This window comes from Molossus molossus, unplaced genomic scaffold, assembly GCF_014108415.1.
Source record: "Molossus molossus isolate mMolMol1 unplaced genomic scaffold, mMolMol1.p scaffold_m16_p_1, whole genome shotgun sequence".
In the NCBI taxonomy this organism is placed as follows: Eukaryota; Metazoa; Chordata; class Mammalia; order Chiroptera; family Molossidae; genus Molossus; species Molossus molossus.
Genome location: NW_023425344.1, coordinates 242,509,844 through 242,534,299, shown reverse-complemented (window position 1 = coordinate 242,534,299; position 24,456 = coordinate 242,509,844). Strand labels below are relative to the sequence as shown.

Sequence of the window (24,456 nt, the reverse complement as noted above, 5' to 3'; positions counted from 1 at the left end):
GGGTCACCACAACATGAGGCACTGCATTCAAGGGCGCGGCAGTAGGAAGGTGGAGGACCTCTGGTCTAGGGCCTCTGTTGGGTCTCAGGCCTGGGATTCCAAGCTGCCCACCCACATCCACTGCAGCCGGGGAATCAGGGTTGAGACACTTGGCAGTGCTCCGGGGCCTGTTCCTCCCTGTCCTGGGAGCTGCTGCCAACAGCCAGCATTTTCCATGCCCAGCATGAGGCCTGCCCCTTCCCAGCCATCTCTGGGGCCAGGTAATTCCCTTCTTTCATTTAGGCTCTTACCCAAACACATTTATAGCTGGCGTCCCATGAGCCCGCGGAGCGGTCTCGGTTGTTTGTATGAGGCAGAACCAGGTCCCTGAAGCTTGTGGGTTGTCAGAGCACAGTCGGTGGAGGAGGAAGAGAAACCCATACTGCTTGCTGTTTCGTCTCAGAGTCGCCTCTAGCTCAGACTGTTTGGTGCCCTAGGATTATTGCCTCCATTCCGGCACCAGCAGTTATTGAGCACCTATCGTGGATAAGGGGCACTGTCTAGAGATAAATGAGGTCGATGCAAATGCTTTTGGACGAGGCCGTTTGTCAAACAATCCTCTAGGATGGGGACCTTGTCACCCGCAATTCTAAGAGCAAGGCCTCTGCCCTCCAGGGCTTCGTTCTGACAGCAGGTAGATATCTTAGGACTTTGCACGTAACAAGAGCCCAGCCTGGATGGGCAAGAGCAAGTGATGGGAGATGATTGGTTCCTGAGCCAGGAGGTCCAGGGTTGGCTTTAGGTACGGCTGGATCCAGGGGTCACTGGTAGCATCAGGATTCACTCAGCCCTCTTCTGTGCTGGCTTCCATCCCAGACAGTCTGTGTTTACACAGAGGCCCTGGAAAGTCATGGCCTGCAGGTTACCACGTTGGACTTAGCAGAAAGAAGCCTCTCCTTCCCCCAAATTCCTGGGGTTGACTCTTTGGACCATGTACTATCTCCGAACCAGCTCTGTAGCCCTGGGGAGGAACCAGCCCCACTCGAGCCATAGAGGCCAGAAGAGGGGAAGGGGTGCTGCCCTGAGGAGGACCGGGTTCTAGGATGCTGGGCAGGAAAACCATAGGTGTCACCTCTGTGGACTGTCCAGCATCCAAGGAGCCGGCTCTGGTACAATCCGGCTCTCTCTGGGACAGGCTGTTCCGCATCCCTGTCCTCTTGGGCACAGAGTGTATGGCCACAGCTCATGTCTCCCTGACCCCTGCCATCTCTGTGTCATCACCTGTCCAGGTTCATGGCATCACAGTGTCCTCGTGTCACCCTAGCCGGAGATCCCCCAGTCTTCCATCCTGGTGCTCAGGTGGCCACAGCCCTCCCTCTCCGTCACACATTAGTGCAGCAGCTTCTGCCCGAGGTCCCTGTTCCCTCCACCTCCCCACTCGCCTGAGTGACATTTATGAAACACACATCGGCAAACGACAGCCCGCACACCAAATCCTGCTTGCCCCTGTGAGTAGATGGCCTTCGAGCTAAAAGTAGTTTCTAGATTTTTAAATGGTCGGGGAAAACTTAAAAAGAATAATAGTTTGTGACACATGAAAATTATATGGAATTGATATTTCAGTGGCTATAAATAAAGTTTTATTGGCACACCGCCACGCCCATTTGTTTATGTTATATATGGCTGCTTTCTCAGCAGAGTCGAGGAGTTGCGACACAGACCATATGGCCTGCAAAACCTAAAATACTCTTTACAGAAATAAGTTTGCCAATTGCTGGTTTAAAATACTCGAACCCTGTCATTCCCGTGCTCATAAATCTTTCCGTGCTCCCTGGTGTCACTGGGACCTAGCTAGATTCCTACCCTGGCACCTAAGGTCCTCTGATCTGGTTCAACCGGTATCTCTTCCCATTGTGCCCTCCCCTGGCTCCTCCCCTCGCCTTGTCTCCTGATGCCACAGAATTAATTCCCAGGCCCCTGGGCTCCCTCCCACCTTCCTGCCCAGCAGCCAGTTCCTTGCCTAGAAAGCTGCTCTCCTCCTTCCTGGGGAGAATCCAGGAAACCCTTCAGAGCCCAGCTGCCTCATCTGCTCTTCCCTGAGTCATCCTTTCTGGGCTAGACTTAACTGTTCCCTCTCCTGCATTCCACCAGAGCTCTGCTGAAACCTCTCTCGGTGGCACTTGTCTTGTTTGGTCACCATCAGCTACACGTCTGATGTCCCCTGCCCAGTCGCTTGCAAACACTGCCTGACTTGTCCCGATTCCTTCACAGCATAAATCCTCCCAGTGGGTGGCACTCGTCTGAAGGAACGCACGTCAGAACCTGGCCTGGGAACCGCTTCTGTTCCAGGGGTGTCCCTGCCAGCTTCACAGGGACGCACGCTGGGGAACGCAGGCCCCTGGCAGAGCGGAAATATTCCACTGAGCCAGCATGGCCGGAGAGGTGTTGTCTCTCTGCACTGCTCGTGGCTGAGGTAGGCAAGAGATGTCTCCTTACGGAAGGATGTGGATTGGAGCTGAGTTCATGAGACTTGAAGGAGACGGGAAGGGGTGAGAATCGGAGAGTTTTCTGGCATGTTCCTAGCCGCCCACGTTGGGTAGCGAGCTCTGTGAGCGAGGAGGGCCTGTGCTGAACAGTGTGTGGGCCCGGCGAGACACCGGGGCTGACAGGCAGAGTGGGCAGGACTGACTACCAGCAGAGGGCGGCAGGCGTGGGTGTTCAGTGGACAGAGACGCAGCCACCGTGTCAGCTGCTCACTGCCTCCGTCAGCATTGCTCAACCCGCTGGCATTCGGGGCTGTGTGATTCTTTGTGAAGGAGGCTGTCCTGGGCACTGTGGCATGTGTAGCTGCCTCCCTGGGCTCTGCCCACCAGATGCCAGTCACACCCCTGGGGCTGGTTGTGGCAACCGAACATGTCTCCAGAGGTCACCAGGGCAGGACGGGACACAGGTGCCCCCAGCAGAGATCCACTTCCCCACGTGGCTGCTTCCCACTCTTTCTGTGGTGAAAGACTGGTTTCTGTCTTTGACCAGTACTCCTGTAACACACCAGGAAAATGACCGCGGACTGGATTGTCACAATGTCCCAAAGTGTTTAAATGCTCAGGCTCACTCTCTTCTATCAGCAAGGGGGGCAGACTGTTCCCAGACCGCACCTGGGCACAGCTCTCAACCCCGACAAACCAGAGAACACTCTCTGCTCGTGCAGAGGTCGCTGTGCACACCGAGGTTTTTGTCACTTGGAGGCCCTAGACACAATGTCTATCGATCCGCTTGTGCAGTGGCCCCCTCTGAGTGTGCATGCGCGTGTAGCACGGGAATCGACCCGCCGGGGAAAGGTGACCATCGGCCCCTCGTTGGAAGGAGCTGGGTGGCTGCTTTGGAGATGGCACAGCCCTGTGGCGCCGGCGCTGCTCAGAGTTCTCCTGGGGAAGGGCTGGGGCAGGCTTTTCCACTGACCTTCTTAGGAGTTGTTTCTGTCCCTGATCCTTCTCCAAAGCTGCCGGCTCCGGAGCCAGAGGTCAGCCCTCATGCCGACACCTCCCTGTGCCAGGCTGTCCCTCGACACGGGCCAGAGCCCAGGATGGCGTCTCTCCACGTTGGGAAGTGTGAGGCCCTTCCTTCCGTCCTGTGGCCCAGAATAGGCTCATAGACAGTGGCGCATACAGGAGTTGAAATCCTAAGCCTTATACTTTGTGGAGACAGAGAGGAATCCCCACTTCCCTTTCTGGGAATCAACGGTGCTTGGGGTCTGTGGGGGGCAGGGGCATGGCGGGATGAGAAGGCTCAGTGACTTTGGTAGTGTCGAGTTTCTAACTAAATACAAGGTCTGGTGTACTTGGTAAAGAATTCGGAGTATTGGGCAGGTATGTGGAGGGAGAGCGAGGCCGCCCGGATAGGAAGGAATGAAATTGAGCTGAGAAACCACGTGGTCAGGCGTGTCACTGACGACATCGTGGTCCCCTTTACTGAGGAGGAAGGAGTCTGGCTGGCAGACGTGCAGTCAGTGGCTGAACGGAGGCCCGGGGAACTGAACTCACTGCATTGCCCGGTTCTTGACTGCCTCGTGCATCTTAATTTGGTGGATGTTTTTTGAAGAGGGAGGATGGTCCTGAGGGGAGAAAAGGCCACGGGGTGAAGTTTCAACGAACTAATGTGGTTCATCTTCCATTTTATTCTGTGATTTGATGAATCTCCTGTTTATAACAAGCTAATAACCTCCTCAAACCTCACAATGCTTTGTGGAAACGAAGGAGCTGAGTAATTTTCCACGAACTCACAAAGGAAAGCCAAGAATAAAATCCAGGCCCTAGTGGCTCTTTGCCGGAACTGTTTTTAACAGAGGCCAGGAATGAGAACAAGCACGGAACGGAGACGGAGTGCGGCAGACTTCTGTCCTGCGGGCTCGGGAAGGAGGGACCGTGTGCCCCAATCACAGGGGTCAGCCACTCCGTGCCTATTAGTTAAGCACCTACTTTGAACAACACACCTGGACACGCAGCAAGCCTGGCCGTTTCTTCCTTCCTCCCTATGTTCTTGCCCGCCCCCCGCCCCCCCCTCCCCGTGGTTGAATTAGAGTGGGGGGAGGGCCCACTAGAAGTGCGGACCACGGGTTTGCTCAGCCAGCGCTCATCCGGGGACTGCGAGGTGTGGGGGCAGCTCTGGGACAGGAGAAGCTATTCTGTCCTTTCTAGGAAGCTGTCACTGGGCCGGCCCAACTAGAATGCGTTCAGCCCCGATTTGTGCTACGTCCTGGCCTGAGACTTCTGGCCTTGAGGCTACTCAGGGGACCAGCAGGGGATGAGGTCTGGGAAGAGAGGCAGGACTGTGCCAAGGAGGACCACCGAGCACGCGGGGAACCCGGGGGACCTGCCCGTGCTGAGGAGCTGGCCCGCCCCCCAGCGTGGGTTACCCAGCAGTGACAGCAGCAGCTTGTCAGGCCAACGTGTGCCATTTCCATGGCTGTGGATCCGGTGCTTGTCACTTGTCCAGCCATGAAAGCTGGAATGAGGGAACCGGAAGGAAGCTCCTGCCGGTCAGTGGTGATCAACATGTGCCCCTTTTCCTGCACTGGGGGAGCTCGATGGGTCTCTGCTCGTCGACGTATAATGCAAATATAACAAATAGATCTTTAGGTGTATGGTTTGAGTTCTGACAAATGCATGCAACCATGTAACTAGCACCCAATTAAGATCTAGACCATTTCCGACACCCCGGGAAGTCCCCTGTGGTCCTTTCTAATCAGCCCCAGCGGTTCTGATTTCTGTCGCCCAGCTCAGCCTTGACAGAGCTTGGGCCTCGTAAATGCCATCATGCTATTTCTATTCTTGTGCCAGCTCCTCTCATGGGCCAGGTTTTTCAGCTTCGGTCTTTAGTGATAAATCATGGTAAGTAGACGTCCACAGTTTTCCTATAAAAACGTAGCCACGTTCTAAAGCACGTGGAAGGGAGCCACGGAGCGGAGGCGGTTCAGGTCTGCCGCCCGCCGCAACCCCTGGATGCTCTCCGTCTGTGTCTTTCCTGTTCTTTCCATTTGCTTGTTTGCTCGCGGCCGCAAACCAACCATAAGGGATTTTGTGTGTTGCTTTTTTCTCGTGGGATAAACACTTTTTCCGCATCCAGTGTTTTTAATTACCACTTTCAGTCATTATCTCAAATGTGCCAGGGGGCAGGGGCGCTGCCTGCCTGGCCGCCGAAGTTGCCCAGTGTGTGGAATAGTGCCCGGGGAGGCGCCAGTGAGTGCCTGGAGGGACCGGATGGGTGTGCGACAACTGTTGAGCCCTTTGCTCTCTTACTGGACTATTAGGCTTCAGTGTTTTACCATTAGCAGTAATGAGTGTCTTCAGACATGTGGTTCTCCCTTCCCCTGTAATTTGAATGACACTCTGAGAACAAGTATCAGTGATGAATTGTGTCAACGAGAAGAAACGTTTTCTGGCTCTCGATGTAAGAGCTCTGTAGAGCTGAATTGCCCAGGTTTGAGTCTTGGGTCTGCCACTCGCCTGCTGGCTGACTTTGGGCAAATGACTTAACCTTTCTGTGTCCTCGTTTTTGTTTTTTATCCTCGCCCGAAGACGTTTTTTCATTTTTTGTTCAGACAGAGTGGAAGAGAGAGAGAGGAAAAGAGAGAGAGAGAGAGAGAGAAACATCGACTTGAAAGGGATACATTGAGTTGTTGCCACCGTACAACCCAACCGGGGCCGGGGACAAACTACAACCGAGGTACATGCCCTTAGCAGGAACCGAACCCGGTCTCTCTGGACTGCAGACCGACGCTCTAACCGTTGAGCCAAACCGGCCAGGGCTGTCCTCGTCTGCCCACCTGTAAAGTTTCACAGGCTGATTGTGACAATTAAAAGAAATACAGTGTGTAAAGTACTTGGCCCATAGCACACCCTGTGTATGTATTGCTGTTTATGTTTTATATATAAAAGGTCATGCTGAGAGAAGTTGCGCCTTCTTTTCTAAATAGAAATAGTTTATCTTAATAAGCACTGTGCTTTGCATAACAGCAGCACTGTGTGGTGCCCACTGGCCCAGAGTGTGGTTGTTGTGGGGTGACAGGAGCCTTGGTTACCAGGTCCCTTCAGATACAGGATGTGCATCTTGATGGGACCTCCTAGCTGGATGTGGTCTCCTAGAGGCGAGACGACGGATGAGCGAACTGTCTGCACACCACTGAGCGCCCGCCACCTGCTGCCGGCAGAGAGACAGAGACGAAAGTAAAGTTGTTGCTAATTGCGGAAATAAACAGACCACCCTAATGAGAGCGAATCCCCAATACTCAGTTCGAGTTTACCACAGCACGGGGGTCGCCCACCGTCATCTGTGTTTGGCAGAGACTCAGAGGCAGGCAGGGGAGTGGGGCAACTTGGTAGTGGGGAAAGGGCCTCAGGTGTGGCTGATGGGAGGCTGCTGAGCTGGGGAAGCTGGGGGCTGGCTAACTAGAGGGGGGCGTCTTCTGTCCTTGGTTTGAGGAGTGTGTTCGTTTCCTGGGGCGGCTGTAACGAATTACTACACATTGGGTGGTTTGGAGCAACAGAAGTGTATTCTTCCGTAGTTCTGGAAGTCAGAAGTCTGAGATCAAGGTGTTGGCAGGGTCGGATCTTCCTGGAGGTCCCGAGGAGTATCTGTTCCTACTCTCTCTCCTAGCTTCTGGTGGCTGCCTGCGATCCTGGGCTTGCAGACAGGTCACTCCGATCCCTGCATCTGTCATCACAGGGCCGTCCCTGTGAGTCCTCTCCTCATACGGACACCAGTCATAGGGTTTAGAAACCACCCTAATACAGCACGACCTCATTTTAACTTAACTAATTACATCTGCAAAGACCTTATGGTATGGACTGAACGGTGGCCCCTCAAAATCCATGTTTGGAGCACTCACCCCCAGAGTGAGGGTATTTGGAGATAACACTTTTAGGGAGATAATTAAGGTTAGGTAAAGTCATAGGGTGGGCCCTAGTCTGATAGGACAGGTGTCTTTATAAGAAGAGACCCCAGAAGTGTGTACGCACGAGTAAAGGCCGTGAAGGTGGCCATCTGCAGCCCCAAGAGCATCCGCACCAGAGACTAAGCCTGCTGGCATCTTTTATTTATTTATTTTGTTGGTACGTGTCCCTAGCGGGAACCAAACCCAGGACTCTCTGGTCCGCAAGCCGATGCTCCAACCACTGAGCCAAACTGGCCAGGCTGGCATCTTGATTTCGGACGTCCAGCTTCCAGAACTACGAGAAAAGCAGTTTCTGTTGTTTGAATCCCTCTCCCCCGGTCTGTACTATTTTGCTGTGGCAGCCCTAACAGACTAATATGCCTTGTTTCCGAGTAAGGTCATATTCTAAGGTTCCTGGTGGGCATGAATTTGGGGGGGACACTATTCAACCCATTATAGGGGCATATTTCACTCTCTCTGGCTGGTCTTGAGTTGGAAGCAGGGGCAAACAGCAGGGAGGCTGCACCTCATTGACCACATCCTGACCTTCTGGGCCAGGCGTAGTTGGGCTCTCTGGACCAGCTGATGCAGAGGTCGTGGGGCAGAGTTCTGTTGTCCCTACAGTGCGGCCATTGCCCGTTTGTCTGTTCAGGCGCTTGTTCTGTTGCTAACTAGCTGTGATGTTGACTAAAGCACCTGAGTTCTCCCGGCTTCAGTGTTCTTTCTCCCTCTTAAAGTGAGAGGTTAAGTGGTTCTTAGCGGGTGGGACAGGATGCTCTGCACTAGGGCAGGGGCGAGGTGCACATGGCAAGGATGGTCAGAGCACGTTGGCCCAGTGGTGTTGATAAGCCCATGTTCCCTCCTCTGTCGAGAACCACTGGACCACGCGGCAGCTGGGGCCTCTTCCAGCCCTAAAATCCCATAGTGGTTGCTCCTGGAGAGAGCAGTCCTTCCGCTGGATCTTCCGGTCATATTTTTATTTTCCATGCTGCTTCATCTCTTTTGGAATATACTAAAAGAGAGCTCAAATTTTAAACTCCTTTTTATGCCGATTAAGCCAATTACTTAATCGAATTGTTTTTACTCTTGTTTGGGACACGAGAGGGATGGCATGAAACCTAGACGTTCCAGCTGTTACCATGAAAGGTACACAATTCCTAGTGAAGTTATTTTAAACCGTAGAATTGTGGAAAATCACGATTTTTTTTTTTTTTGCTTTGGGTTTCTGGTCCTTGGGTGGCTTCTAAAACACGTAAGTGAAACTGATAGAAATGTGAAGTTATTTAAATTACTTCCCTGCCTTCCAGTCTCTCTCTCATTGTTTCAGAATAAATGTCAGGGCTTCAAGTGGGGGTTATTTTTAACCGGGGTAGAAAGCAGAGAGAATGGCATGTTTTGAGGCAATTTTTTCCTTTTTGGAGAATTCGAATCACAGTTTACATCCCCTGAGGAGCCTCAGCTAACTGAAAGGTTTGAGAAAGATTCGCGTCTAGGGGGAGGGCGTCTCCACCGAGCACTCCCTCCGGGAGGGTGGCGGCTCGGCGTGGAGCAGCCCACAGACTTGACCAGCGCCGCCCGAGCAGAGCCAGCGCGGCAGGGAAGGTGGTGCGACCCGACTGGACACATTGTCAGGGCCAGCCCTGCGGGGGCTTTGAAGGCCTTGACCTCTCTGGATTTCGGTGTTCATTCTCTCCTTTAAAGCTGGAGGTTAAGTGGTTCTCAGCAGGTGGGACAGGATGCTCAGCACTAGGGCAGGGGCGAGGTGGGGACGGCAACCATGGCTCAGGGCACGCTGCCCCAGTGGTGTTGATAAGCCCATGTGCCCTCCTCGCTCGAGAACCATTGGACCACGTGGCAGCTGGGGCCTCTTCCAGCCACAAAATTCTCCAGTGGCTGCTCCTGGGGAGAGCAGTCCTGCTTGCTCAGGACATTGTCCCTAAGGGTAATCGAAAGCCATTGGAGCATTTTCGTGTGAGTGTAGGTAGGAACGCTTGTCTGGTTGCCATGTGAAGATTAAAAAGGTGCAGATTGCGAACGGGCGTGGGGGACTGGGGAGGAGGCCGGGGCAGGTCTGGGGAGAGAATGGAGAGGTGGAAGGACTCGAAAGCTCTTTAGGAGGTGGGATTGCCGGACCCTCTGGAGGGTTGGCTAAAAGGGGACAGTGTCAGCGTTTAGAGCAGGAAACCGAAGCCGTTCTCAGTATTTTAAACAGAAAGGAGTTAAATTCAGGAACGTGGGTGCTTCCAAAGCTGCAGGAAGGGCTAACGGAGCAGGAGTGGGAAACGGGAAGAGCAGACTCGAGAACGTCCTGTGTGGGAACGAGGAAGTGGACGCTGTCGCCAGGAGAGCTGTCAACACTTACGTCTCCATCACCTTGGTTGCTCCGAGAACACCAGCCTTTGGGGTCCCACAGAAGAGGGGGGCTCAGGAAAAGACTGGGTAGGTGAGAGTGTGGGGGCCAAAGACACTGAGACCATTGCAAGAAGGCGGGATCACACAGCAAGGTGGATGAGTCCGAACGCATTTTCTAAGTGCAAGAAGCCAGACCACGTATTCCGTGATTCCACTGATGCGACATTCCGGAAAAGGCAATCTGTAGGGAAAGGAAACATCAGTGGTTGCCAGGGCTTAGGGTGCTGGGGACGCTTTGACTACAAAAAGGCAGATAAGGGAATTGGGGGGGTTATGGAACTAGACGGTCTTGGGTGTGGTAGTGGAAACACAACTCTGCATTTCTCAAAACCCATAGACGTGCACACCACAAAGAATGAGTTTTACTGTGTGGAAGATAGATGGGTGGATGAATGGATAGATGATCGCTCATTCATTCATGCATACACACGTTCATCCATGCACAAATAGAAAGTGGTCAGTTTTATTAAATGTTTCAAGAAAGCCAAGGAAGATGAGTGACAGGTTTCCCTGGGTCCATGGAAGGGGGACCCAGATCTTTGTATGGGAGGGTCCTGGGCTATTAGCAGAATTGACCTACACATGCAGTGTGCATTCCTCCTTTCAAGAGCATGACTTCTTGTCATGCCCTTTGAGCTTTTAGAAATACAGAGCCTGCTCCTTGGATAAAGAAGTCCTTAGCACCGAGATGTGCACTTGGGGTGGGTAAAATACTCAGATGAGAAAGACCTGGTATTGGGTGGGCTCCCACCCTGGGTTCTTCTCTCTCTTGTACCAAACTGTGAATCCTTTCCCCTCTCGGAGCCTCTGTTTACCCATCAATAAAATGGGAATAATCTTCTCGGGATTGCCAAGGCACATTGAAGGGCTTGAAAAGTTAGTGACGCAACCTTCAAGCCTTGGCGGGGGATTCTCCACGGGCTCGCTGCCTGCCCCACCTCCCCAGGTCGGTGACCCCTGGCTGGCTCACTCCTCGGCAGCACAGCAAGCTGCTCCCTGTGTCTTGATTATTTGTTTATTTGTCCATCTCTCCCCCACCAACCCCTCAAGGGCACATCTGCAAGCCCAGTGCCTGGTGCCTAGTAAATAAATGCTCCAGAAACATATTGACTTGTACTGTTTCAAAATCAGGGTATTTGCCATCCTGATAACCTATCGCTTTCGGAATACTTTGGCTTCTCTGAAAGTCAAGTCCCCGCCCACGATGAGGAGCTGCCAGGCCTGGGGATGTTCCCGGACGCACCAGGATCTCACCCGCCTGTTCCCAGAGGGAGTCCAACACCTACCGCGTGGGTGCTCAGCAAATATTTGTTGAACAAATTAATACATTTGGAGAACTAGCGGCAACATTGGCAAAAGCAGAGCCCCTCAAAAGGGCAACACTGATTCAGGGTTTCTGAAATATAACTGTCACCAATGCAACTGTGTGTGTGTGCCCTAGGGATCTCGTTCATAGAGTGTTAGAGGACTCGGTGCTGGTGGTGGGGAGGGGGATTGCAGATGCTTTTGCCCAGGGATCTGTGGTTTCCCCTCCCTTCCACCCCTACTCCTTGGCCCTGCACACACTGGGGGGCAGGTGGACAGGAGGGAGAAAGACCTTGGTGAGAGGAGAGGGGTGTGTTCAGAACCAAAGGTGATGGAGAAGCCCGGCCAGTGTGGCTCAGTGGATTGAGCGTTGTCCCGTGGACTGAGAGGTCCTGGTTCAGTTCCCGCTCAGGGCACATGCCCAGGTTGCAGGCTCGATCCCCAGTAGGGGGCGTGCAGGAAGCAGCCGATCGATGTCTCTCTCTCACATCAATGCTTCTCTCTCTCTCCCTTCTCTCAAAAAAGAGGTCAATAAAAAACATTTAAAAATCAAGAGTGATGGAGAAGCCAGTTCTGGGCACTGAGGTCCAAAGGACAGAACCCTAAGGGGCGTGGGGAGTCGCTGCTGCGCTCTTTGTCCCTTTTCCTCCCCGCCTCCTCCCCTGGCTCCCCCTTCACCCCGTCACATGAACAGTACTGGGATCATCCCTGGTCTCTGAGCCGGGCTCCACCTGCAGACACATCTCTTCTCCACACGCCCCGCCCCCCAGGCACCTCCTCCCGGATTTCTGCAGCTTATAGGCTTAGGTGTGACCTGGAAAGCCTCCTGTGAGTGCCCTGTTGATTCCTCCTTGTCCTGGTGGGGATGGAGCAGCCAGGCAGGCTCAGCCCCTCCCAGACACGCAAGCATCTCACCCTGGAATGTGGATCGGAGCTCTGGATCCCAGCAAGCCCAGGAGAAAAGGAAAAAGGTTTCTCAGGAAGCTGGGATTCACCCCCATCAGCACTGAGATCGTACCGAGGCCCATCTCATCTCGGCCGCTCCTTTCCCCACCACGCAGGCTGTCTTCCCCTTCGCCTGCGGAAGCCAAGGTCGTCCTCAGCGGGGTTAGAACTCGTACTGCGAGGCAGGAGCTGCGAGTTAAGACTCTTACAGTGACGGCAGCCTACCTGCCTAAGTGCCCTGCACACATTCTCTCTCGTGTAACCCTGGCAGCAGCCTGGCCGGCAGGTGCTGTAAGACCCCGCGTGGAGGTGAGCTGACAGCCCTGAGGTTAAGTAACTTGCCCAGGCCGTGCGGGTAATCAGGAGCAGAGGCGCTTCCTGAAACCTGTCACCTGCTCTGGAGACAGTGCCCTGAGCAGCCTCCCAGGCTGTGTGCAGTTCAGAGTTGTTGCTCTTGGTGACAAGGATGGGAGAGACAGGGTTCCTGCTGTGCACACCCCATGGTCTGTACCCCTACACCAATGTCTAGAGGATTTGACCCCTGAACTGGGAGTGGACTGGTCCCAGTTACCAGCTGCCGATTGAGGAGGGCAGGATGGCCACCTGCCTGCTTGCAGCCATTGGCAGCCATGCACGGTAATGGGGACTGTTTCATTGCCTCACGTGGCCACAGGTCATAGCTGAAGAGATAGAGGGACAGGGAGATGAAATGACTCAGCCAGGGTCCTCCAAGCTCGTAGGTAGCGGAGCCAGGACTCTGTCCAGGTCTGTCTTCCAGAGCAGGGTACTTTCCATTCCTGTTAGAGGCAGCCCCTAACCGTGGAGAGGAGCACAGGGTCCCCCTGTGAGTCCTGGCTTATGTGCCTGGGGGTCACTGCCACTCTGCGCCTCATCTGGGGAGCAGGGACATTTGTGGCTGCATGCCTACCTCATGGGGTCAGTGTGCCTGGAACGCTTGGGCGGGTACACAGGGCAATGGGTCATTGGCAGCAGGCAGCTCTGCTGGTTACCCACTGTCTTTGCTGGCAAAATTGGGGCCGTGGAGGACACCAGTCTTCTCTGTAGCCTCCAGCATACGCCTGGGGTTGCAGGGAAGGCGCTGTGGCTGGAGCAGACTTCTGTTCCTAGCAAGGACAAAGCCATTTCTAATCCATATTCCCTCCCTGCTGGAGGCCAGAGAGAATGTCCTCGAAGCAAAAAGACAGCATTACTTAATTCTCCTTTTCAAAGAATGCCCAGGAATGGCTACATCACCAGCTTTCAAAACACGGATTTGGAGAATCAGGAGCGATCTCAAATGTTCATGGCAGAAATGTCTATTGATCCACACTGAAGTATCCCAGACACTTACATTTCTCCGGGCAACGACGTCCTGGCTACAGGAATGCCATCCCCCTCTCCTGTTCCATCCCTGAGCCGACAGACCTTGAAGCAGATCTGTGCCCTTGAGCTGACAGAGCAGTTCTGTTACATAAGTTTGATTACAGGGGAAAATCGACAGCCCTGAAGTGAAAGAATCTATAGTTCATTAAATAGCTGCTTGTTTTAAAGTGGGAACATTTTCTGGGTGTCTGGGGAGCGGATGTTTTCTATGTCTTGTTGGGAGAATTTAATCTTAAAAGACAGAAAAGTTTCCATATAAGGGAGAAACCATCACTTTCAGAGCTTGCGGCCAAATTACATTTACAGAGAAGGAATTTTTATCCTGGGAGTTTATTTAACAAGCATTTATCAATGCCCACCAAGAACCGGGTCATTCTAGTTGCTCCTGGGATTTCCAAAGGTAATGAAAGCATTCTAATAGGATGAGATGATGTGTATTGTCATTTCTGTGAGTATTTTACCATTGTTAAGTCGATGGACTTTTAAGGTCTCTCGAGAACCTACGGTGTGCCGGCCTGGGCCAGGCACTGAGGATGTGGTGCAGGGCAGTGTGGGTCCCTGTTTTCCAGAAGCTTCTGGTCTAGCTGGTGTGATGAGGACCAGTGAAAAGGACGTGGTGGTTTGGGAGTATCTGATGGGGACCTGCAGAAATGACATTCACAAAGTTCTTACCCGTTGGTCATCTCGAACGGGGGGATGAGAAGAAATGATTCCTTCATTACCCAGGAACATTCTGGGCCTGCAAGGCAGACACATTCCTCAGACCTTGTGAAGGGTCACAGGGGAGTGGCAGGGATGGTACCTGGACCCCGAGTGTTTGATGTCCGGTGCAGAGAGCTCTGCATCTCACAGGCTACCCACCACTCAGGATGATGAGAGCCCGTAACAGGAGTGGCAGTGTCCACCCTGGCAGGGACATCCTTGGGGCCAAAGGAGGGCCTGTGACATGGTGCACAGTGACCCAAGATGCTAGAGGAAGCACACCTGGCACCTGAGTGGACCCGAGGGGCCAGCGGATAAGGACCAATGCTCCAGCCCTCCTCCTCGGCCTCGGGTCCTGCTCCCACACCTACCCTGAGCCTCACCTCGCAGTGATAACTAACTCTCCGCCGGCCCTCTTGTCTTCCAGCGATTCACGAGTTCCCCACAGACCTGTTCTCCAACACGGAGCGACAGCACGGAGCCGTCCTGCTGCACATCCTCGGTGTAAGTGGCCCTCGCAGGGTGGGGGTTCCACGTCAGGCGGGTGCCGCCTGTCCACAGAGCCCAGCAGAGCCAGAGCGTGACAGTGGTCTCGTCCAGTCCCTGTGGGAGCCTGTGGGGAGGGCAGATACCGGGCCCGTTTCACCCACAAAGAAATGGAGTCTTAAGGGTGTCAGGGGACTTGCTCAGAGTCACACAGTGAGTGGCCCCAGAGCCAAGACAAGAACTCGAGCCTTCTGATGTCTTATTTTCTGCTTGTATGAAACGCGGGTGACGGTGTCTTTCCAAACGGCGTCAGTGTGCGTGAATGTGGGCCGAGCGCAGCAGCCCTCACCCGGAGCGTGGGCACTCTGCCTGCTTGCTGTCGCGACTCCAAGTTTACCTCCGCGCACGACTGTCGCTTAAAGCCCGGGTGCACTTCTCACACTCCCCTCTGTGTTCAGATGGGCCTCGATGCCCAGTGGTGGCGTTTCCGCAGCAATTCAGGAAGGACTAGTGGGTTCGAACCTAAGCGATAGGTAAAAGTCGCTCTTCTCTGACGGGGGCGACAAACCACAGCCCGGGCCACTGCCCGTGTTTGTAAACACAGTTTTATTGGAACACGGCCGTCCCCACTCAGTTCTGTGTTATCGGTGGCCGTGTTTGCTTCAGTGGCAGAGCCGAGTCGTCGTGACAGACACTCCGCGGTCCACAAAGCCAGAAATAGTTAATTACGTGCCCCTCGGCAGGAAAAGACTGCCAGCCCTGTTGTATGAAGGTGGCCGCTTTGGATCAGACACAGCACGTTTTCCTCCTGATTAGGCTCCCGACCACCCAGCGCCATCTGCTTACATATTCAAACCCGACCAGATATGAGTCTCTGCAAGAGACAATTAAGAAAGCAAAGGCTGGGATCCTCACGCTGCTCGTAGCCACCCGTGGGCAGCGCGTGAGTGGCGCGTTCGTGAGCAGGAGGCCCCGCTCATGAAGGTGAAGGTCAGAATGAAGACTGCAGGCAAATTCGGAATGACAGGCCTGCATATTATTTCTGTGATAGAGCTGTTACCTTCCTAGTCGCTCTGGCTTTTTCCTGCATCCTCCCCCCTTCACTAAGAGAGTGGGAATGTGGTGAATTAGGGGCAGAGTTCTGTTGCTCTGCCTCTCGGGCATCTTGGCATTGCCAAGACAAAACCTGGACCCTCAGAGCCCCGCAGGAGTTTTGCAAGAACCCTTTAGAGCGGGGCTTACCAGGCCATGGCTGGAGGGCCCAATCCAGCCCTCGGCCTGTTTTTATAAATAAAGTTTTATTAGAAATAGCCCCACCCATTCCGTGGCTGCTCTTCCACAGCAGCAGAGTCTGTGACAGAGACTGCAAAGCCTGAAGTACTTGCCCTCTGACCTTTTAAGAAAAGGCTTGCTGACCCCTTCTTTGGAGCTAGACAAGGCTCTAGCTTTGGAGCCAACTTTGTGAACTTCCCAGTTCACACGATGGGAATAGCAGCTCCTCCTGGCCCCCTTTTCTCTCCAGATTCAGAGATGTCTGGAGAGCCAGAGGCTCCTGCCTCATGGAAAACCCTTGGCCTGGGAGATAAAGTTGGGAGGAATTTCTGGGGTGTCCGTTCGAGTTGGAATCCTGAGATTTGTAGTGGGGTCTCTCCCACCTTGCTCTCTTCCCTTTACCTGCACCCCCAGTATTTGTTTCTTTTTGCTCCTCCCCAAAAGATAATCCAGTCCAGGGATGGCCCCACCTGGACTCCAGCAGACACCTACCTGGACGCCTTGGCCACAGCCGATGTGCCTTCCATTTATGCCATCTGGCCGTAGTTAAATAACCGTGAAGTCGGAGTGGCACGCTGGTTTGGGTGAAGTGGCCCAGGCTGTCCACCGTTGGTGCCACAGGACATTGACATCACTGTTTCTGTGAGGAAAGAAGTGGCTTCCCCCAGTGCTTAGTGTAAAATCTTATCTCTTTCCTGTGGTCTCCATCTTTGCCTCTCCCTCCAACCTCACATTCTCCATTTTCCACCTCATTCTCACTCTGTTCTACCTACACCAGTGACCTTGCTCTTCTCAAATGCATCCAGCACACTCCTGCCTCAGGACCTTTGCACTTCCTGTTTCCTGGTAGCAATAGATACTTTCTTTGTCTATTTGTTTGCCCCTCCCCCCACTAAGGTAAGTTGCAAGAGGGAGAGGCTTTTCCTGGGGTCCTCACCATGTATCCCTGATGCCTAGAACAGTGCCTGGCACAGAGGTGAGCTCCATAAAGCTGTGTTGGGTGGACGGGGTAAGTGAGGGGTTCTGTATTTGAAACTGCTGATTTGTTCTTACTCTGTCATTGAGCAGATGAATAAACTGAGACCCAGAGACATACCTTATCCAAAATCACAGGGCAAATAAGTCCCAGAATCAGCATTCGCACCTAGATTCTTTGTTCCATGAACCTCCCGACGTCAGTGGCTTGTGTATTTTAATCTGCGCCAACATCAAGTGGTGCCCCAGGAAATGCCAGGTCTCAAGTTGCCCTTTGTTTTGGCAGCGGGTGGCAGTGGTAACAAGGAAACGGTGCCTTTTCTGAAACTAAGGGGAAATCTGGCTGGTTCTTATTTAAATTCTTAAAGCGGTGATTTTAAATGCGTTTCTTCAAAGGTTAGGTCTTGCCCCTCAAGGCTGTAGTCTGGAGCTGGGTGAGAGCTGCTGCTTAAGACCAGAGGATGGGCGTAAGGACCACGTGGCCTGGGTTTCAGTCCCCTCTGCTGCTCAGCACGTCTCTCTGGGCCTCAGTTTCCCATTTCGTCAGTGAGGGAATTGAGGGAACACGTCTCCGTGGTGCTGAAATGCTCCTCCAGGCCTGCCTGTATCCCCTCCCTGCAGGCTGGTTTGGGTGTGCTGGGCGCCCGGCCTTGCCTCGTGGGTGGCAGGTGCCCTCACTGACACCCTCTGTCCCATTCGCAGGCTCTGTACATGTTCTATGCGCTGGCCATCGTGTGCGATGACTTCTTTGTCCCATCTCTGGAGAAGATCTGTGAGGTGCATGGGGGGGATTGGGGCCTGGGACGGGGCTGGGGGTGATCGAGGACACGAGGACTGGGAGCACTCTGGCAGTGAAGACTGTCAGGCCAATCACTCCGTGTCGCCATGGCGAAGCCTCACCATGAACCCCCGGGTTAGAGTTGGCGGGTAGTGTCCTCTCCCAGACCTGGCAGAAGAAATCACTCCCGACGCGAAACTGTTACCAGAACCTCTGGCTCGGCGGCAGGCCGGCCGGCCGCCTGCAGTTAAGACAAACCTGGTTAGTTAGGGAGCATTTGCCATAACCAGGTGTAGGAGGCAGGTACCAGGTGGGGATCTGTGTCCCTAGAGAGGAGGCTGAGCTGCCACGGCAGGAACACCCTCTGTCCCAACCTTTGCAGGTTAACATTTTCTCCCTCCAATTGTTTTGTGGCGTTTTCACTTTCTCCTTTCTCCCCATACACAAGACCCCAACGTGTCTCTACTCTGCCTTACCCTTGGCTTCTAGCCAAGGAAGAAGTGCCTACTGTGTGCACACTGCTCATGGCTTTGCTACCCTTTCCCCGCATGACATCTTTCAGCTCTTTGAGGCCACATTGTTGGGACATTTACAGCTGGGGGTGTGATGGTGAGGGGCAGGCACTTCATTGCTGTACCCCGTTGCTGAGCACAGAGCAAGGACTGGCTGCTTGGCCTGGGTCCCCTAAGCAGTGAGTGACCCAGCAAAAGTACGCACAGCCGTGTGCTCTCCTCCAGATGGGATCCTTGATTGAGGGCCTGGCACACAGGCCGAGAGCGTGTGCTCAGGGCACAGGAAGGAGAGACCTCAGGCGAGGAGTGGACTCCCACGCCCTCCCTGGCTGCCGACGTGTCCAGTGAGTGTGTCCGCTGCGCCCACGTCACAGCCCGAGGGTCTGCGGTCATTTCTCTTTCAGAAACTCCACCTGAGTGAAGATGTAGCCGGAGCCACCTTCATGGCTGCAGGAAGCTCCACGCCCGAGCTGTTTGCTTCTGTTATTGGTAAGAAATCCCGCCAGCCGGAGACACAGGATCCAGAGAGAGCCCAGGTTTGGTGCCCTGACAAGTGACCGCATCTGTCGCTCTGAGCGTCAGTTTTCTCCTCTGTAAAATGCGAGAGTTGGAGAGACACGAAGTCCATTAGTGGTTCCCTGGGGCGGAAGCATACGTGGGTGGAGTAGGGTGCTGACGGGTACAGGGTTTCTGTTTGGGGTGATGAAAGTGTTCCAAAACGAGATCGTGGCGATGATTGCTCAATTCTGCGACTGGAATGCAAAACGCTGAATTGATACGTTAAACGGGTGCGTTTTATGGCATGTGAATTCTATCTTATTAAAGCTGCTCCAAAAAATGGAAGAATTAGGGTAACTGGTCTTTGAGGGCACCCCCCTTCTCACAGCATGGTGGGTGTTCTGTCTGCTAGTGAGAACAACTTCCCCTGGTTTGTGGGGTGGGTCAGGGGGCCACAGTCCTCACAGACCTCACGGCCAGCCTGGGTGTGTGCATGGGGTGTGTGCATGGGGCAGGCCTGGGCCTTGGGGACGAGGGTTTGTGCCTTTCCCTTGCCAGGTGTGTTCATCACCCACGGAGACGTCGGGGTTGGGACCATCGTGGGCTCTGCCGTGTTCAACATCCTGTGCATAATTGGAGTCTGTGGCTTATTTGCTGGGCAGGTCAGTGGTTTCTCTCCCCTTAGAAGCGACATAAGGGACAGCAGTGGGCCATGCCCCTAACCCCTGAGGCTTGAGTGACCCTGTGTCCGCGTGTGTCATGGTGGTGTCTGATGCCCCCGCAGGCTGAGGGCTGAGGGCAGGAGGAGCACCCTCTCCCGTGTCCGGTGTGAGGGTGAGGGTTCATTCCGCAGCGGTGAATGTTCAAGGGGCGCCTCCTGTAACCCTGACCTCGGCTGGATTCTGGAAGTGTCCGGGCCTGCCTTTGGCCTCCCAGCAGGGAGCACCTAACTGGCCTGTCCTTGAACCCCATCAGCACCTTCCTGGAGCGCAGGGCCACAGGGGCTGTTAGACTTGACAGAGCACTGAGCTCATGGGCGGGCCTTGCTTGGCCCTGGGAGGTAGGGGAGGGAGCCAGTTGCCACCAGCAGGTCCCTGCAGCAGGGAAGAGCTGTACCTCTGGCCCCGCCTTGGCAGAGGGCTTTGCTGGGGAACGTGCTGCGTTGCTACTTTGGAGGAGCGGGGGCAGCTTCCCTGTCACTTACCCACGTGCCGTGGCTTCGCTCTGTTCCCAGAATCTAATGAAGAGCACAGAGTGGCCTTGAGCAGCCATGAACATGTGTTTTTGGTGGCACAGTTAGGGGCTCCATGGGCATGTGCCTGTGGGGTCTGGGGTGGTGGGGAAGCCCCCCAGTGCTGTGCGGGCCCCCCTCTCCGCACCCGATGTCCCAGCCAGTGCCAGCTGACAGCCCTTTGCTCGCAGGTGGTCCCGCTGACGTGGTGGGCTGTGTGCCGAGACTCCGTGTACTACACGCTCTCTGTCATCGTGCTCATCGCCGTGAGTTCCGTCCCCGCCCCTGAAGTCGCAGGACCCTGCCCACCTTGTCCCTGGCCCTAGAACCCACGAACCCAGAGCACCCCAGCCAAGCGGCGGGCTGAGCGCTCACTGCAGCCGCTTTGACCAACCCCCTCACCACGGTGCCTCCCTTTCCCCAAACCCTATACCTGACACCTTGGTATGGGGCAGATCCAGGCACCACCGGGAGGGCAAAAAGGTCTCAAAAGAGCCAGAGCACGTATCACATGGTCCACGCAGTTGCCCTCAAGCCTGTTGCTCCCAGGGACCCCGCAGACCCTCATGCGGAGCCCTTTGCTGAGGAGCAGAGCTGGCTCCCAGGCCCCTGCAGAGCGGAGGGGAGAGGCCGCTGGGAGCTGGCAGAGTTGGCAGCGGGGGCGGGGGGAGCGGAGAGAAAAGGCAGAGGGGGTGAAGCAGGGATGCTGGGGCTGGCTCGGTGTGTGAGGGTGTCCCTGTGCCCCCAAGGGTTGGGGTGGCATCATGGCACATGACAGTGAAGCAGTGACACCCAGGCTACGGCCGAGGAGCGTGCCAGCCACAGGGACACGGTTTCAGTCCAAAAGGAGCCTTAAAGGGCCGATCCTATTCAAGAGGGCGGATGCGCGTGGTTCGCCAGGGCTTGGGGCGCATGCTCTAGAGTGACAGTTCTCAGCCGTACAACTGTGCCAACTGCGTATGCCAGTCCCTTCTCTCAGTTACCTCTCAGGGGCACGGAGTTTCCCCAAAACGCAGGGGCCTCAGACAAAGCAGTCATTGCTCCCCTTCCTCCAGCTCGGGCCTGTGACAGGTGTCGTCCGGGGTATCGTCGCCTCCAGGCTCCCCCAGGCGAAAATCCACTTTGGGGGTCGCATTGTTCTGGCAGCCTCAGGTCTTTCTTCCCTGGCCCCTCAGCGCGAGGGACAGAGGAGCCGAGGTGGGAGCCACAGTCTGTTCGTGACCTAATCTCGGAAGCGACCACCCATCTGCTGTATCCTGTTTGTGAGGAGCAAGTCGCTAGGTCCAGGCCGTGCACACGGAAGCATGAGCGTCAGGTGGTGGGATCCCTGGGGCCATCTGAGAGGCTGCCTCTCGCACCCCTGAAAGTGAACCTTACAGATGAAATAATTTATCTGTACATAATTAAAAAAAACAAAAACAAAAACCACCCCTGCCCAGTATGGTTCAAATGAGCGTCGTCTCATGCACTGAAAGGTCGCTGGTTCAATTTCTGGTCAGGGCACATGCTCAGGTTGAAGGTTCGATCCCCGGTCAGGGTGCATGCGGGCGGCAACTGATCGGTATTTCTCTCTCCTGTCAATGTTTCTCTCTCTTTCTCCCGAAATCAATAGAAATATATATTTTAAAAGAACATAACCACTAAAGTATACTGTAAAGGACAAGTGAAAGTAATTTACAGCAAAAGCATGCATGTTGGTGGAAAGGTTTGGGCTTGAAGATGCTAGAACGCCCTTGCTTTTGCGTGGGACGTCCCCGAGCCTGTCAGCTGTCCACCCAGACCCAGGCCAGCTGCTGGGCTGGCACCTTAAACCCGAGCCCTGCCCACACCGATGGCCTGATTTCCTAAGGTTGTGACTGACTCCTGATACCTCCCTGAGAGCCAAGTACGGTTACCCCCGTTTCCGTGACAGTTACCTCAGCAGAAAATTAAGTATTTACTAAAACGTGTAAAAAGACTTTGATTCGTGAAACAGAGTTAAGTTCCAGGCTCAGGTTATGTATTTTTTGTTGTTGTTGTTTATCTGTCTATCTGAATATTTAGCAGGACACTTACCACTTGTACGACATGGACAAACGTCCCCGTAGAACCGTTTCACGTGTTCTAGGTTGGCTGGCAGCCCGGGCGTCCAGTGCCTCTCAGTGCCAGTGGCCCTCCATGGGGTTGTGAAAACGAAAAATGTCTCCATAAATGTCTCACAAGTTCCCCAGGTTGAATGCCACTTCCCCAGAGCCTTGGGGAGCCGCCCAGCGACGCCCGGCCAGGACGACTCTCTCGGAAGCGGCATCCCAGAGCAGTCCTGTGTGTGCTGCCCGCGTGAGGGCCAGGAGTGGGGTGCGGGGGCCCAGGTTCAGACAGAGCCCCCGGCCTCTGCTGGCATCCCCTGTGGGGACCTCCATGCGTCCAAGATGAGATTGGTGGGCACAGCCCCTCCACCTCCCAGTCCACATTGGGCTTCGCTGGGGTGCTCATCGGGTTCTCCCCTGGACAACATGTATCCATGTCATATGATCAGGGGGGTTGTTGGGCAATGTCAGTGCCGAGTTAGGAAACCAGGAAGTCCCTGTCATTGCCCCCGGCCTCCCTTCAACTGGTACAAATGAGTCTTTTGCCCTCAGAAGTTTCAAAGATGTTACTCTTTGTTGAAAGAAAATAGCACCCCCTTTCTCCTATACCCACAGGCACCATAGATAGATAGGGAGGTAAGTAAGTAAATAAGCAGGCAGATAGGTAGGTAGGTGGGTGGGTGGATGGATGGATGTCTTTTGAGTTTTTAAGATTCTTGAGTGTTGCAACTCTGTTCCATTAGTAAGGGCAGGCCCCTGCCAGGTTGGCCCTAGAAGCTACTTGGACTATAAGCTCGCCACAGGCTATTGGTCTGAGAGGCCCATGCTATGTTGGGCGACAGGTTTCCACACCTGCTGACCTATATTTCAACTAAGGCAAGGTCACCTTCTAGAGAAACCCAGACTGGAGAGAGGAGCCCAGTTTTCTGTAGAATAATATAGCAAGCCCAGATGTGTCGGCTCTGTGTCTGCATGTGTGTGTGTGTGATTTGAATAAATGTCCCCCCCAACCCTTTGTTTCTTTTGCCTTCCAGTTCATATATGATGAAGAAATTGTGTGGTAAGTTTTCAAAGTTTGTTTCTTGTTTGTTTTTGTTTGTGTCCTTGCTTTCTGGGTTCGTTGACTCTTCTTTAAAAAAAGTTTTAAAAACATAAGCTTATGACCTTGTAAAAGTAAAAAGGGTATCATTCTGAGCCCTCATGTCTTCATTTGTCCTTTCAAAGTGACAAAAATTGTTTCCCTTAATATTCCCACCCTGCCAGATAGCACGATATATTATAAAGCTAAAAGGATGAAAACAGTATGGTATGTTGCATGGGCCAGTGTGGAATATGGAACCGAGAACCCAGGAATGGGCCCATTTCTGGGCTGGGGGATATGGCAGGTGTCACGACAAGGCAGGGAGTTAGGGAGCGGGGTCTCAGATTCTGCTGGGACCACTAGAAATCCATCCGAACAAGATGCCATCAGGTGTGTCCCTCACACATTATACAAGAATAAATTCCAGGTGAGTGGAAGATCTCACTGTAAAAAGCAAAACTAAAATAACATCAAATAAAATGTAGGGTCTCATCGTCATGACACCGAGGTCAGAAATGATTCCTTAATTAAGATAAGGTGGATGTCTTCACTCTATAGAGCATGACTCTCGCACATTCATCTAAGCCATGGGAAGGTCCTCTGCCCGCGAGTGAGTCTGAACCTGCACCTGTATGTGATGATTGGCGGGAAGCTACTCGGGAGGCCCGATGTGAGCGGCTGCATGCTGTGGGCCCAGGGAAGCCTGGTTCTGGCCCTGGCCCGGCCACTAACCCGCCACATGAGCTGGGAAGTCTCCCCACTTCCAGGTCTCCTTTTCCTCACCTGTAGATGGAGTTGGGGTGGGGTCAGAGCACCTACAAGTCCCTTTGCGGCTCTGTTGGTCCTTGGGCTCTTGTCAGCCAAGGAAGAGCTCCCAAAACCACAATAGCCCATGCCGGGCACGTAGTAGGCCTTCAGTACACATTTGTCAGACGAATGAACGAACAGAAGCCGGGTGGCTCCCCAAAGGCCTGTGGTCAGAGCTGCAGAAACCCTCCATGCGTGCAGTTGGGCGCTGTATCCGCAAGACAGCCACAGCAGTAATCGTGTGTCTCAGGGACACCTGCCCGCCCCGGCCCAGGGGGTCCTGTCCCCTCTTCAGGCAGCTCTTAGGGCCCCTTCCCCCTGCACCCACAGCTTCTCTGCTCCTTGGCCAGAATCTCGGCTGATCATGGGGCCTCTTACTGTCAAGTCTGGGTGACTCGAGGCTGTGACTCCAGGCCACTCCTCACTGAGTCCTGAGATGTAGTGGCCCTGGCCCCTCCTTTCTCTAGGTAGCTAAGGGACTCCCCCTGAACCCTGCAGACCCCCTGAAGTTGTGAAGACCCCACTCTCAGCCTTCTCTCTCTGTCACCGAGACAGTGTGTAGGACAGCCCCGGGCTGGGGCTGCTCACCTGCCTG

The 24,456-nt window shown here is 54.1% G+C and overlaps 1 protein-coding gene across 2 annotated transcripts in view; it reads left to right on the top strand.

Annotated features, from left to right (window-relative positions):
* Window positions 1-24,456, top strand: part of SLC24A4 (solute carrier family 24 member 4) — a 135,537-nt gene that overhangs the window by 76,242 nt on the left and 34,839 nt on the right. For both annotated transcript variants that reach the window (XM_036242255.1, XM_036242246.1), the window contains exons 3-8: window positions 14,583-14,659; window positions 17,591-17,665; window positions 18,583-18,667; window positions 19,235-19,338; window positions 20,099-20,173; window positions 23,008-23,033. In XM_036242255.1, coding sequence (XP_036098148.1) covers window positions 14,583-14,659; window positions 17,591-17,665; window positions 18,583-18,667; window positions 19,235-19,338; window positions 20,099-20,173; window positions 23,008-23,033 — 442 coding nt within the window. The remainder of the gene's footprint in view (window positions 1-14,582; window positions 14,660-17,590; window positions 17,666-18,582; window positions 18,668-19,234; window positions 19,339-20,098; window positions 20,174-23,007; window positions 23,034-24,456) is intronic.